The following is a 14235-nucleotide window of genomic DNA, read 5'->3' on the forward strand; positions in this document are numbered from 1 at the left end:
GCCTTTTGGCTCAGGGTGTCTGACCCTCCAAGGGAGGAGTTGTAAAGTTTGATGGCCACAGGCAGGAATGACATCCTATGATGCCCTGTGTTGCATCTCGATGGAATGAGTCTCTGGCTGAATGTACTCCTGTGCCCACCCAGTATATTATGTAGTGGATGGGAGACATTGACCAAGATGGCATGCAACTTAGACAGCATCCTCCTTTCAGACACCACTGTGAGAGAGTCCAGTTCCATCCCCACAACATCACTGGCCTTACGAATGAGTTTGATTCTGTTGGTGTCTGCTACCCTCAGCCTGCTGCCCCAGCACACAACAGCAAACATGATAGCACTGGCCACCACAGACTCGTAGAACATCCTCAGCATCGTCCAGCAGATGTTAAAGGACCTCAGTCTCCTCAGGAAATAGAGACGGCTCTGACCCTTCTTGTAGACAGCCTCAGTGTTCTTTGACCAGTCCAGTTTATTGTCAATACGTATCCCCAGGTATTTGTAATCCTCCACCATGTCCACACTGACCCCCTGGATGGAAACAGGGGTCACCGGTACCTTAGCTCTCCTCAGGTCTACCACCAGCTCCTTAGTTTTTTTCACATTAAGCTGGGATGTTGCTGTGATTGATTCTCTGAATCCTAATCTTTCACCAAGAGTGCTTACGTTACTGAGTTTGTAAACTCATGAGAGGCACAAATGAAGTAGATAATATTGAGAGGCCTTGATAGAGTGGATGTGGAGAGGTTGTTTCAAATAGCAGAAGAGGCTAGGACCAGAGGGCACAGCCTCACAATAGAACAGAGATGAGGCGGAATTTTCCTTAGCCAGAAGATGGTGAACGATGGAATTCATTGCCACAGACAGCTGTAGAGGCCAAGTCATTGGGTATGTTTGAAACAGATGTTGTGTATTTAATATACATGTTTGAGTAATCTTGTATATATATTGGTAGTTTAAGTATTCCTGTTTGTTTAGATAATTCATTACGGGTCATATGTGTAAATATGTGAATTGCATATGTCATCATGACATCATGTGATACATGCACATCTCGCTTAAAGTAAACAGAGTTAGACCCACATTTTCACACTCCTGTGTCTTCCTATGAATTAGTTTTGTGTTTTGAAGTTACAAACCATAACAACGGAGGTCAGGGGTTGGGGAGAGGCTACTTGCCACTGTTGATTGCCCCGGTGTGTGGATGAGGAGTAGAATCTGGGGGCAGTTGATGTGACTGTGGGGACGTGTTGGATTAGTGTGTGAGTGCTTGGTGGTCAATAGAGTCTCAGTGATCCAAAGGGTCTGTTCCTGTGCTGTGAGACTGATTCCCTTTTATGAAATTACTAACCCAATCGGTAAGTCTTTGAAACGTGGGAGGAAACCAGAGCTATCAATGACCGTAGAACAGTACAGCACAGGAACAGAGCCTTTGGCTCACAATGTTGTGTTGAACCAATTAAATTAGTCATCAAATGGCCAACTACACTAACCCCTTCTGCTACACAAGATCCACGCCCTTCCACTTTCCTCACGTTCATGTGTCTATCTAAACATCTCTCAAAAGTCCTAATGTATCTACCTCTGCCACCCCTGCATTGCAGGCACCCACCACTTGCTGTGTAAAATACCTGCCCTTCATATCTCCTTTCAAATTACCCCCTCTCACCTTAAATGCATACCCTCTGATATTAGACATTTCTACCCTGGGAAAACAATCCTGTCTGTCTACTCTGTCTCTGTCTCCAATAATCTTACAAACCTCTATCAAATCTCCCCTCAGCCTCTGCTGCCCCAGAGAAAACAACCCAAGTTTGTCCAACCTCTTGTGATAGCACATGCCCTCTAACCCAGGCAGCATCCTGGTAAACAACTTTCACACCCTCTCCAAAGCCTCAACATTCTTCCTATAACGGGGAGACTGGAACTGTATGCAGTACTCCAGATGAGCTCTTACTAGTGTTTTATAACACTGCAACATAACTTTCTGACTTTAGGAATGTTTCAACTAATAAAAGAAAGTATGCCATAAACCTTTTTAACCACCCAATTAACTTGTGTGGCCACTTTCCATGAGCTATGAACTTGAACCTCAAGGTCCTTCTGCTTATCAACACTGTTAAGGGTCTTTCCTTTAACAATATACTGTCTCTTTAGATTTGACCTATAAGATGTAAAACTTCACATTTGCCTAGCTTAAACTTCATCTTCTAACGAGAATGTCATGAACAGAGCAAGCACAAAAAGAGAAATAATGTATGAGATCATGAAAAGGCAACGTAACTTCATTGGACATGTGATTAGGAAAGAAGAGTTAGAATGCACAGTAATTATGGGAAAGATTGAAGGGAAGAAAGCAAGAGGAAGGCAAAGCCAAATGACGATGGAGACAGCAGCCAGAGAACTGGAAATGAATATCAATGAATTGATCCACTTGACCTGAAACAGGAGTGTGTGGGCCATGGCAGTCAAAGCTCAAACTGGGCACGGCACCTGATGATGATGATGATGAAACTTCATCTGCCATTTCTGATCTATATCCCACTATATCCTTTGTCAGTCTACAATACCGCCAATCTTTGTATCATCTGCAAACGTACTAACCCACTCATCCACATTTTCATCCAGGTCATTCATATACATCACAAACAGCATAAGCCCCTGCAAAATACCATTAATTACAGACCTCCAGCTCAAATAAGCCCCTTCAACATTTACCCTCGATCTTCTATGGGCAAACCAACTGTCAATCCAAATGGCCAATTCACCATTGATCCCACTCACCTTAATGTCCACCCCTGCGGGACCTTGTCAAACACTTTACTAAAATCGGTTGCCCTACCTTCATCAATCATCCTCGGCAGCTCATCAAAAAACTGAGTCAGGTTAGTAAGACTCGTCTTGCCCCACACAAAGCCATGCTGCCTGTTCCGAATTAGGCCATGGTTTTCCAAATACTCCTAACTGTCACAGATAGAATGTACAAACTACTTACAGACAGTGGCAATACTGAATCAGTATTGCTAGCTCTATACTACAATAGGTTACACTAACCGCTATGCTACCATGCTGCTCTATGTAGAGCATAGAACACAGCACAGGCCCTTCGGCCCACAATGTTATGCTGCCCTTTCAATTTGTTCCACTATCTATCCATTCTCTCCTACATAACCCATTACCCTCCATTTATCCTTCATCCATGGGCCTTTCAAAGAGTCTCTCAGATGTCCCTATGTATCGGCCTCCACCACCAGCCCTGGCAGGGCATTTCTCTGTGTAAACTACCCACCTCTGATATATCCCCTGAATTTCTCAAATTTAAATTCACCACTTACCATGGTGTGGATTCATACATCATAGCTGAATTGAGGTTCTGAAGACTAAGTCCTCACATATCGCTGGGATCACCATTCCAAAGCTGACGATTGTACCTCAGAGAATGGTACTGGGTCAACTATGCCATTGGCCTATAAAGTGGTGCCAGAAAGTTTGTGAACCCTGTAGAATTCTCTCTATTTCTGCTTAAATCTGACCTAAAATGTGATTACGCATGTTCTAAAACTAGATAAAGAGAACCCAAATAAATAAATAACTCAAAAAATTATACTTGGTCATTTATTTATTGAGAAAAATTATCCAAGATTACATGTATTTGTTTGAAAACGTGTGTGAACCTTTGCTTTCAGTAACTGGTATGACCCCCTTGTACAGCAATAACTTCAACCAAGCATTTCTGGTAACTGTTGATCAGTCCTGCACATTGGCTTGGAGGAATTTTAGGCCGTTCCTCCCTACAAAATGGCTTCACCTCTGGGATGTTGGTGGCTTCCTTGCACAAACTGCTAGCTTCAGGTCCTTCCACACCATTTCTATAGGATTAAGGTCAGGTCTTTGACCCAGCCATTCCAAAACACAAATTTTCTTCTTTTTAAATCATTCTGTTGTTGATTTACTCTAGTGGTTTGGGTCATTGTCTTGTTGCATTATCCAACTTCTATTAAGCTTCAGGTGATGGCCGCTATTCTAACACTCTCCTGTAAAATGTCCTGATACAATTTTGAATTTATTGTTCCCTCAATGATTGCAAGCTGTCCAGGCCCTGAGGCAGCAAAGCAGCCCCAAACCCTGATGCTCCTTCTACCATGCTTCACAGTTAGGATGAGGTTTTGGTGTTGATGTCCAGTGCCCTTTTTCCTCCAAACATAGCAATGTGCATTTCTGCCAAAAAGTTCAACTTTTGTCTCATCTGTCCACAGAACATTGTCCCAGAAGTGTTGTAGCACATCCAGATGGTCTTCTGCAAACTTGAGACGTCTTTTTTTTGGAGAGTAGTGGTTTCCTTCCATGAATACCACTCTTCAGTGTTTTTCTTACAGTGGACACATGAACAGAGGCTTTAGCAAGTTCTAGAGATTTCTGCACGTCTTTTGCTTGATTTCTTTTTCACCTCGTGTGCTCTTGATGTGATCTTTGCAGGATGCCCACTCGCAGGGAGAGTAGCAACAATACTGAATTTCCTTCATTTGTAGACAATTTCTCTTACTGTGGACTGATGAAGACTCAGCTCTTTAGAAATGCTTTTGTAGCCTTTTCCAGCTTCATGCATCTCTGCAAATCTAAGATCCTCTGAAAGTTGTTTTGATCGAGGTATAGTGTACATAAACAGATTTTTCTTAAGAGCAGGTTCTGTCAGTAACCTGACTTTGTGTGTCTTTTTGAAAGGGCAGGGGACCTCTGCAACGCACACCTCCAATCTCATCTCATCAATTGGAACATCTGACTCCAGGTAGCTTTTGTAGACGGTATTACCCCAGAAGTTCACATACTTCTTCCAACAAACACATGTAATATTGGATAATTTTTCTCAATAAATAAATGAACAAGTGTAATTTTTTCATGTTATCTATTTAATTAGAATATCTTTATCTAGTTTTAGGAATTATGTGAAGATCTGATCACATTCTAGGTTAAATTTATGCAGAAATAGAGAACATCCTACACGGTTCACAAACTTTCTAGCACCACTGTACTTTGGCACAGCTCCAGCCTCATCACTGACCTAACAAGCATTGGCCACACCACTCCTATGGCCCTACTGTGTCTCTGGCTGTTCATATATTATGTTGGTGAGGCCTAATTTGGAGCACTGTGCACATTTCTGGTCACCTACTTACAGGGAAGTTATCAATAAGACTGAAAGAGTACAGAGAAATGTTATCCAGAGTTGAGAACCCGAGTTATGAGGAAAGGTTGAATAGATTAGAACTTTGTTCCCTAGAGTGCAGGGGAGTGAGGGGTGATTTGATAAAAGGTTTACAAAATTATGAGGGCCATACATAGGGTAAATGCAAGCAGGCTTTTTCCACTCAGGTTGGGCGACACAAGAACTGGAGGTCATGGGTTAAGAGTAATCATCAGATTCTTGATTGGTCAGGGCATGAAGGGATATGGGGAGAAGGCAGGACACTAGGACTGAGAGGAAGATTGGATTAGCCGTGAGGAAATGGTGGAGCAGATGCAGTGGGCCAAATGGCCTAATACTGTCTTATGGTCTTATGGCAAAAAGGTGAAACATTTAAGGGGAAGCTGAGGGCAAACCTCTTCACTCAGAAGATGAAGCCAGCAGAAGTGGTGGATGTGGGTTTGGGTGTTACATTTAAGAGAAATTTGGATAAGTACATTGTCATAATGGGGGCATTGGGAACAGACTCAAATGCAAGACACAGATACTGAAGTACAAGGTACAGGACTTGACTAGAGTAGGGACGTGACAGGATACAGACAAGGAACAGGGACAAGAACACAGACTTGGGCTAGGACATGGACAAGACAGGGAACCCGGACAAGGAACTATGCACTAGGAGCCTGGGCTCCGAGCCAGAGACTGAACAAGGACCCAGAGCCTGGGTCTTGCCTCAGGCTTGGGCTCCAGAACCAGGCAAGGATATGACATGACTACAGGACAGGACGTGGCTGGGGTCTAGAGGCCCGAGGCCCGAGGCCCGAGGCCAGGGTCTTGAGGCCCAAGGCCTGAGGCCAGAGTCTTGAGGCTGGGGTTCTTGGAGACCAGACAAGGACATGACGGGGCAAGGGTACTTCGAGGCAACTCCTGGGCAGGATGCAGCACTCCTACCCGAAGGAGGCAAGGGACAGGAAGGGATAGAACCAACCACAGGGTAACAGCAAACAGCCTGGCTTACCCGATGGAGGGAGCTAGGTCCAGGGTGGCTCCAAGACCCGAGGCGGCCGGTAACCTCAGTGGGCTATGGAACAGCCAAATCCACATCTCAATGACCGCACTAGCCTTCCACCGGTGGGTTGCTCCAAGGCGAGACTGATGAGGTGTAAGCGAGGGTCAGAGGTGAGGCAACAGAAGAAAGGAAGGGATTCAGACAGGAACAATCCAGCAACCAAGCCCTGGTCTCTGGAGGTATTTATGAGTCTTCCCAAACTAGAATCATGTGCCTCAATTAGCGTGCTCAACAGAAACAGGGTAAACCAGAAAACCTGGAACAAGGGTTAATGGACCGGACCGTGAACCGGAATGCGGACTTTACGGACCGGACCATGACATACAGGGATGGGTGGAGTATGGAGGGCTTTGGGCCTGGTGCATTTCAATGGGACAAGGCACGGACTAGATGGGCTGAAGGGTCTGTTTCTGTGCTGAAATGCTCTGTGACTATGTAAGGCTTGCTGTTTAAGCTAAAGAATAGCTTCAATGCCTTGTAATATTTCAGAATGGTGCTTGAAGAATGAAGTGATTACTAAAGGACTGCTACTCCTTTTAGGGGGTCTATAAATATTTTAATGGTTCTGATTAAAAAATTGCTTCTAAGTTGGTGTGGCATCATGAAAAACCAGATTCCCTTCCGTCTCTGCACAGGTCACACTGACCTAAGCACTCAGCAGCTATCTGTTGTGATCTCAGAGTAGCCAGTCTGCTCCGTGAGGTTGTGAAGGTGATCTGGAGCAATGAAGGGGTTGAGTTCAGCACTCGGGTCTCAAGCTTCACAGCTGGAATAGGAATTGCGTTTGGCACCAGTGTCAAGTCAGTTGTAATTCTATAACAAGGTCATAAAATAGCATCTGTGGGCGTAAGACACTGGAAATTTACAATAGACACGAGACTGAGACAGTGGGACAGCGCAGTAGCATAACAGTTAGTGTAATACTATTGAGGATCAGAATGGGGTTTAATACCATCAGCATATGTTGTGAAATTTGTTGTTGTGTGGCAGCAGTACATTGCAATACATAATAATAAAGATTGTGGATTACAGTTAAAATATATGTTAAATTAAACAAGTAGAGCTAAAAATAGTGAGGTAGTGTTCATGGGTTCAATGTCGAATGACAGAGGGGAAGAAGCTGTTCCTGAGTCATTGAGAATGTGCCTTCAGGCTCCTGTACCTGCTCCCTGATGGAAGCAATGAGAAGAAGGATAGTTTACACAGCGGAATAGTTTTGCTATAACAGCGCCAGCTGTCTGTAAGGATCTCGTACATTCTACCCATGGTTTCCTCCCATGTCCCTGAGACGTACGGTTGTGGGCATGCTGTGTTGGCACTGGAAGCATGGCAATACTTGTGGGCTGCCCCCGGTACATCATTGGACTGTGCTGGTTGTTGAAGCAAACGGCACCTTTCTCTGTATGTTTCAATGTACTTGTGACAAATGAAGCTAACCTTTAATCTTTATTCTGCAAAATAGAACAATCTGTTGGAGGAACTCGAGAAAGAAGGTCCTCTGGGGAGCAGGGTGTGTGGAGGGCAGAATTTTCAACATTTTTGGTCAAAACTATGTTAGTTCCTCAACATCTGAAGAACCTCCTTCCCCCACAGATGTTGTTCAGCTTGCTGGGTTCATTCAACAGATTATTCATTGAGCTAGGAATTAAGAATGGTTCCTTAGAGTTTGGATTTCTGTATCCCAAGAAAGGAACTGAGAATTGTTTATGAGATTAGTCAGACTGAAGATTGAGGAGCTCATAGACTGAAGTATATTGTATAAGGAGATGAGATAGAGAGTGAGATTTATGTAAGTATCTCAGGGACCAGTGCTTTTCTCCATCACAGAGGCTGAACCAGGACTGGCTGATGTCCAACAATGATCTCAAACAGGCATTGTAAAGTTCTTAGGAAAAACAAGGAGGATGAAAAAACAGGAAAGAATCTCAAAGTGGAACAAAACAAAGAACAAAGCAACACAGTACAGACCCTAAGGCCCACAATATTGTGCCAACCTTTCAACCTACTCCAAGATCAACCTCAAACTCGAGGAAATCTGCAGACGCTGGAATTTTAAGCAACACACATCAAAGTTGCTGGTGAACGCAGCAGGCCAGGCAGCATCTCTAGGAAGAGGTACAGTCAACGTTTCGGGCCGAGACCCTTCGTCAGGACTAACTGAAGGAAGAGTTAGTAAGAGATTTGAAAGTGGGAGGGGGAAGGGAGGGGGAGATCCGAAATGATAGGAGAAGACAGGAGGGGGAGGGATGGAGCCAAGAGCTGGACAGGTGATTGGCAAAAGGGGATACGAGAGGATCATGGGACAGGAGGTCCGGGGAGAAAGAAAGGGGGAGGGGGGAAGCCCAGAGGATGGGCAAGGGGTATAGTCAGAGGGACAGAGGGAGAAAAAGGAAAGAGAGAAAAAGAATGTGTGTGTATATAAATAAATAAATAACAGATGGGGTACGAGGGGGAGGTGGGGCATTAGCAGAAATTTGAGAACCCCTCCCCGCCGTACCCCATCTTTCAGTTCTTCTTTCAGTTAGTCCTGACGAAGGGTCTCGGCCCAAAACGTCGACTGTACCTCTCCCTAGAGATGCTGCCTGGCCTGTTGCATTCACCAGCAACTTTTATGCGTGGTCCAAGATCAATCTAACCTTTTTGTCCACGTGGCTGTGAGTCTTTTAAATATATCTGTCTCTACCACCACCCCTGGCAGAGCAACCAATGCTCCCACCACTCTCTGTGTAAAAAATTACCTCTGAAATCCCCTCTATATGTTCCTCCAATCACTTTAAAGTTATACCTCCTTGTATTAGCCACCTGTGCTGTCAAATTAGTAACACTGATGGCCACGTCTGACATTGGTTTGCGAATCCAGCTCCCACAAGTATGCCTGAATCTTTCACACAGGGCACCTCGAGGATCATCTGGAAACTTAAATAGAAAAGCTGGAAGAGCTCAGCCCGTCAAGCAGTATCCATGGAGAGAGAAACCATTGAACAGTTTGGGACCGAGAGGAGGTTCATGAGAATGTTCCGGGGAAAGAAGAGTTAATGTATGAGGAGCGTTTGATGGCTTTGGGATTGTATTCACTGGAGCTTAGAAGAATTGTGGGGGAGAGGGGTGCAGTCCTCATTGAAGCCTGAATATTGAAAGGCCCAGATAGAGTGGACATAGAGAGGATGTTTCCTGTAGTGGGGGACTATAGCACCAAAGAGCACTGCCTCAGAATAGAAAAGAGATGAGAAGGAATTTCTTTAATCAGAGAGTGGTGAATCTGTGAAATTCATTGCCACCGGCAGCTTGGAGGCCAAGTCATTGGGTATAATTAAAGTGGAGGTTGATAGTTTCTTGATTAGTCAGGGAGTAACGGTTACGGGAGAATGGGTTGAGAGCAAAAGATAATAAATCAGCCATGATGGAATGACAGAGCAGACTCAATGGGCTGAATGGCCTAATTCTGCTCCTGTGCCTTGGGCCAATTTTCGGATCATTTCAGTCAGTGATAATAAATCTTGTTCTGAATGACCCTCATTGAAGAATGTCATTTCCACTGAATCTTTGCGTCACATGAGATTTCTTGCAAGTTCAGTAGAATATTTGGTCAAAGACCATTGACAAAGCTTCAAATGCCTTCTCACCGAATAAAGTATTTCGGCAAAGTATGTGATCCTCCACACTGACCACAAAGCTTGCCACTTTGCTGCCATTAGATCTTTGGCCTGGGAGAATGGCGTCGACTGGCTTCAGACCCACCGGAGTGACGAGAGCAGGAGGAGTCGTGTCACTGACACAATTCACACCGCTCACTCCAGTACTAACTTCCCACAAATTATATCTATAAACCAACGGTGTTGTTAGGCGATATAATATATCAGAGGCCTGTCCTGGGATTGAAGGCACATATGTGTGTGTGTGATGGAGTGAGTGGGTCGGTGAAAAAGGGGCTTGTTTTCCGGTAGTAGTTGCTTCTATTTACCATGGTGGCGCCAGAACGTGTGGCGACACTTGCGGGCTGCCCCCATCAGATCCTCGACTGTGTTGGTTGTGAACGCAAACAACACATTTCGCTGTATATTTTGATGTACACATGGTAAATAAATGCATCTCAATCTATATGCAGACCAAGGTCATTTAAGTAAGATCTAGAGGGCACAGGTTTAAGGTGAGAGGGGAATGATTTAATTGGGACCTGAGAGGGTAAATTTTCCCACACAGAAGCGGGAGGACAAATGGAATGAGCTGCCAGAGGAAAGAGGCAGGGATAGGTCCAGTGACGAAGGGGAACCGGGAAAGGTGTGGGGGTGAGCCACATTTCTGGCTCAGATGGTGTTGGTGTTACAGAATGCACACTTTGAAGTCTAAATTTATTTTTAAAACTTTTAAAAGGGAACCAGGTTTGTAACTAGGATGAAATACTATTGATCTCAGGGGGTTGGAATGAGGGCTCAGGGTCTAACTGGCAGACGCTGCAGACAGAAGAGCCCCTGTAGGGTTCCGACTCTGAATAAAGTGAGGCAGGAAGGTTACAGACTTCACCCTCTGTTCTCACTGAGAACTGCCCCACCTTTAACCGATATGTTGCGTCAGGCTTGACGGGAATTTCAGATGCGTGAAATATTCGCCTTTTTTGCCAGCAAGATTCAAGGGATGAAAAGTTGTCAGTTCCCCGCGGTGGCTGACACAACCTGGTGCATGTGTCATTGAGCACTGATGGTAAACAGGCAGCGCTGTGGCCAGCTGTGGAAATCGCCTTTGATCAGGACCCAAGTCAGCTATGGGTAGGTAAACTGCTTCCAAGGGACATGTATGAAGCAGCTCATCCATAGGAAAGGAAGTGGTGGAATTTTACCAATGTTTTCCTTCAATTCTGTTTTCTTTCACCTAAAAAAAAAGGCATGCCAGGCAGTCATGTATAAATATGTGTTTCTTCCTGCAGATCCCCACCTTTTCCTGCATCCATTCCTGCCACTGAGAGATTGGAGGGAAGCAGCTGCGTTTGAACCAGATCCTCGGCAGGACGTCTTAATTCAACCCTAAGTTGTCTGAACTTGCTCACCGTTCCCTCCCCTCTCTGCTGCTAACCGACTCAGTCCCAGCTGCAGGTGCACATGCTGAGGGGCGACTGAAGCTTAGATCTGTCACTGGTAAGGCTTCCGCGGGGAAAGGCCACAGCCTAGGCTCCTCCCGCCACCGCGGACAGGGAGGCTGAGTTGGGGAGATACATCAGAGAGCTTTCTGATATGGATCTCACAAGGTTGTAATCTCATTCAGCTCCATCACAGACACAGCCCTTGCCACCATTGAAGACATATTCAAAAGCTCAGGAGTGTGATGTCCATCATGAAAGACCCTCACCACCCAGGAGATGCCCTCTTCCCATTACTACCATCAGGGAGGAGGCACAGGACCCTGAAGACACACACTCAGCTTTTTCTCCTCTGCCATCAGATTCCTGAACTGCAATTAAACTCTTGAAAACTACCTCAATATTTTGCTCTCATTTTGCACTACTGATTTAAATTTTATACAGTACTTCTCATTGTAACTTATGGTAATTATTTTATGTCTTGCACAGATCTGCTGCCACAAATGGCGGAGACAGACGTGAAAGCACAGAGGAGCATCTGGAGAAATTTCTGAAACGCTCGTTCGCCGCTGTCGTTACTGCGCGATCGAGAATCTTCCAGAGGGAGGGCCTCAAAATCCCCGGCTTTGCCTGCTTTTGGCGACCGAGATTGAAGTTGAATCGTTCGGACAGAGATGGCGCTCAGTACTCAGTGTCGGAGAGCTGATCGGAGGCTCGAAGTTTTCGGGCGACTCAGAGTCGGACTGTGGTCGGGCATGGCAGGGAGTTTTTCTTCCTTCTCCCGTCTGCATGAGATGTGGGACATTTGAGAGACTTTGAACTTTTTACTGTGCTCATGGACTTCTTCATCAAGTTATGGTATTGTTGCACTGTTGTAACTATATGTTATAATTATGTGGTTTTGTTAGTTTTTTCAGTCTTGGTCTGTCCTGTGTTTTGTGATATCACACCGGAGGAAATATTGTATCATTTCTTAATGCATGCATTACTAAATGACAATAAAAGAGGGCTGCGTGTCTTCATAATCTAAAAGAAACAAGTTTAATAACATGCAATATGTCAGAGATAATCAACCTGATTCTGATTCTGATTCATGGTCTCGTTATTTATTGGAACTGTTTATTCATTTGTTGTAAATTACTGTAATGGTTATGCCTTGCACCGTACTGTTGCCGTAAAATGATAAATAATAAATTTTGATCTGATAATTCTGATCTGAACAATCAGTGGGTGCCACCCCAGAGAGAGACAGGAGTGGCAATGGTGCCATACTTGTTTCTGCCTATTCCTGAAGAGAGAATTTAGGGAGTTAGGTAGAAAGCTGAAAAACAGGACCTCCAGGCTAGTAATGTCTGGATTTCTGTCTGTGCCATGCACTAGTGAGGGTAAGAATAGGGTGACTGGGCAAATGAATGTATGGCTGAGGAACTGGTGCAGGGGGCAAGGGTTCAGATTTCTGGATCATTGGGATCTCTTCTGGGGAAGGTATGATGTGCACCGACGGGACGGGTTACACTTGGACCTAGTGGGGACCATTATACTTGTGGGCTGCTTTTCTAGAGCTCTTGGAGAGTGTCCAAACTAACTTGGCAGGGGAATGGGAACCAGAGTGATAGGGCTGAGGATAGGGCAAAATTGCAGTCACTGGGACAGGCTACCGTGTAAAAAGGGGCATGAAATCAGAAAGCGTGACAAATTCAGGACTAAAGGTATTATATTTGAATGCACGCCATAGACAGTGTAAGGTAAATGAACTTGTAGTACAGTTAGAGATTGGCAGGTATGACATTATGGGCTGAAAGAAGATCATAGTTGGGAGTTTAACATCCAAGGATGCACATTGTATTGAAAGGACCGGTACGCAAGCAGAGGACGCGGCATGGCTCTGTTGGTGAAATATGAAATCAAATCGTTAGAAAGGAGTAACATAGGGTTGGAAGGTGGAGAATCATTGTGTGTAGGGTTAACAAACTACAAGACCCTGCTGGGGGTTATACACAGGCCTCTGAACGGCAGCCAGGATGTGGGGTACAAATTGCAACGGGAGATAGAGAAGGCATGTAAAAAGGGCAATGTTATGATAGGCAACGGGGATTTCTATCTGCAGATAGTTTGGGAAAATTAGGTTGGTGCTGGATATCAAGAGATAGAATGTGCAGAATGCCTATGAAATGGCTTTTTTAGAGCAGCTTGTGGTTGATCCCAGCTATTCTGACTGGGTGTTGTGTAATGAAACAGATTTAATTAGGTAAGGAGCCCTCAAGAGGCAGAAATCATAGAATTCACCCTGCAACTTGAGAGGGAGAAGCTAAAGTCAGATGTATCAGTATTACAGTTGAGTAAAGGAAACTACAGAGGTGTGAGAGCTGGCCAAAGTTGATTGGCAAAGATGACGGCAGGGCAGGAATGACTGAAGTTTCTAGGAGCAATTCGGAAGACACAGGATAGATACATTGGACACTCACCAATATGCTTACTGATAAAACTGCTCTACGACAGATGCCATATAGCATCTGTCATTCACCTAGAAAACAAGGGCACTGTCAGAATGCTATTTCTGGATTTCAGTGTGGCAGTCGACACAGTTGTGCAACAGATCTTGTTGAAGAGACTCCTCCTGGATTAAAAGGAATTACAGAGGCGTGAGAGAGGAGTTGGCCAAAATTGATTGGAAAAGAACACTGGCAGGAATGACGGCAGAGCAGGAATGGCTGGAATTTCTGGAAGCAATGTGGAAAGCGCAGGATGTATACATCCCAAATAAGAAGTATTCTAAAGAATTACACAACTGTGACTCACCAGGGAAGTCAAAGCCAACAGAAAGGCAAAAGAGAGGGCATATTATAGAGCAAAAATTAGCAGGAAATTAGAGGATTAAGAAACTTTTAAAAACAAACAGAACTAAAAAATTTATAAG

The 14235-nt window shown here is 44.7% G+C and overlaps 1 protein-coding gene across 6 annotated transcripts in view; it reads left to right on the forward strand.

The window, feature by feature from the left end:
* Positions 1-12719, forward strand: part of r3hcc1l (R3H domain and coiled-coil containing 1-like) — a 324625-nt gene extending 311906 nt beyond the window's left edge. For 2 of the 6 annotated variants that reach the window (XR_011882667.1, XR_011882670.1), the window contains 2 exons: positions 11169-11376; positions 11808-11891. Coding sequence is in view for 2 of the 6 variants with exons in the window: in XM_072239021.1 (XP_072095122.1) it covers positions 11169-11269 (101 nt within the window). In the remaining 4 variants the exon portion in view is untranslated. The other 4 variants (XR_011882669.1, XR_011882668.1, XM_072239023.1 and 1 more) reach the window with 4 other exon arrangements.
* Positions 12720-14235: the final 1516 nt, after the last annotated feature.

The sequence above is a fragment of the Mobula birostris genome, chromosome 21 (genome assembly GCF_030028105.1).
Source record: "Mobula birostris isolate sMobBir1 chromosome 21, sMobBir1.hap1, whole genome shotgun sequence".
NCBI lineage: Eukaryota > Metazoa > Chordata > Chondrichthyes > Myliobatiformes > Myliobatidae > Mobula > Mobula birostris.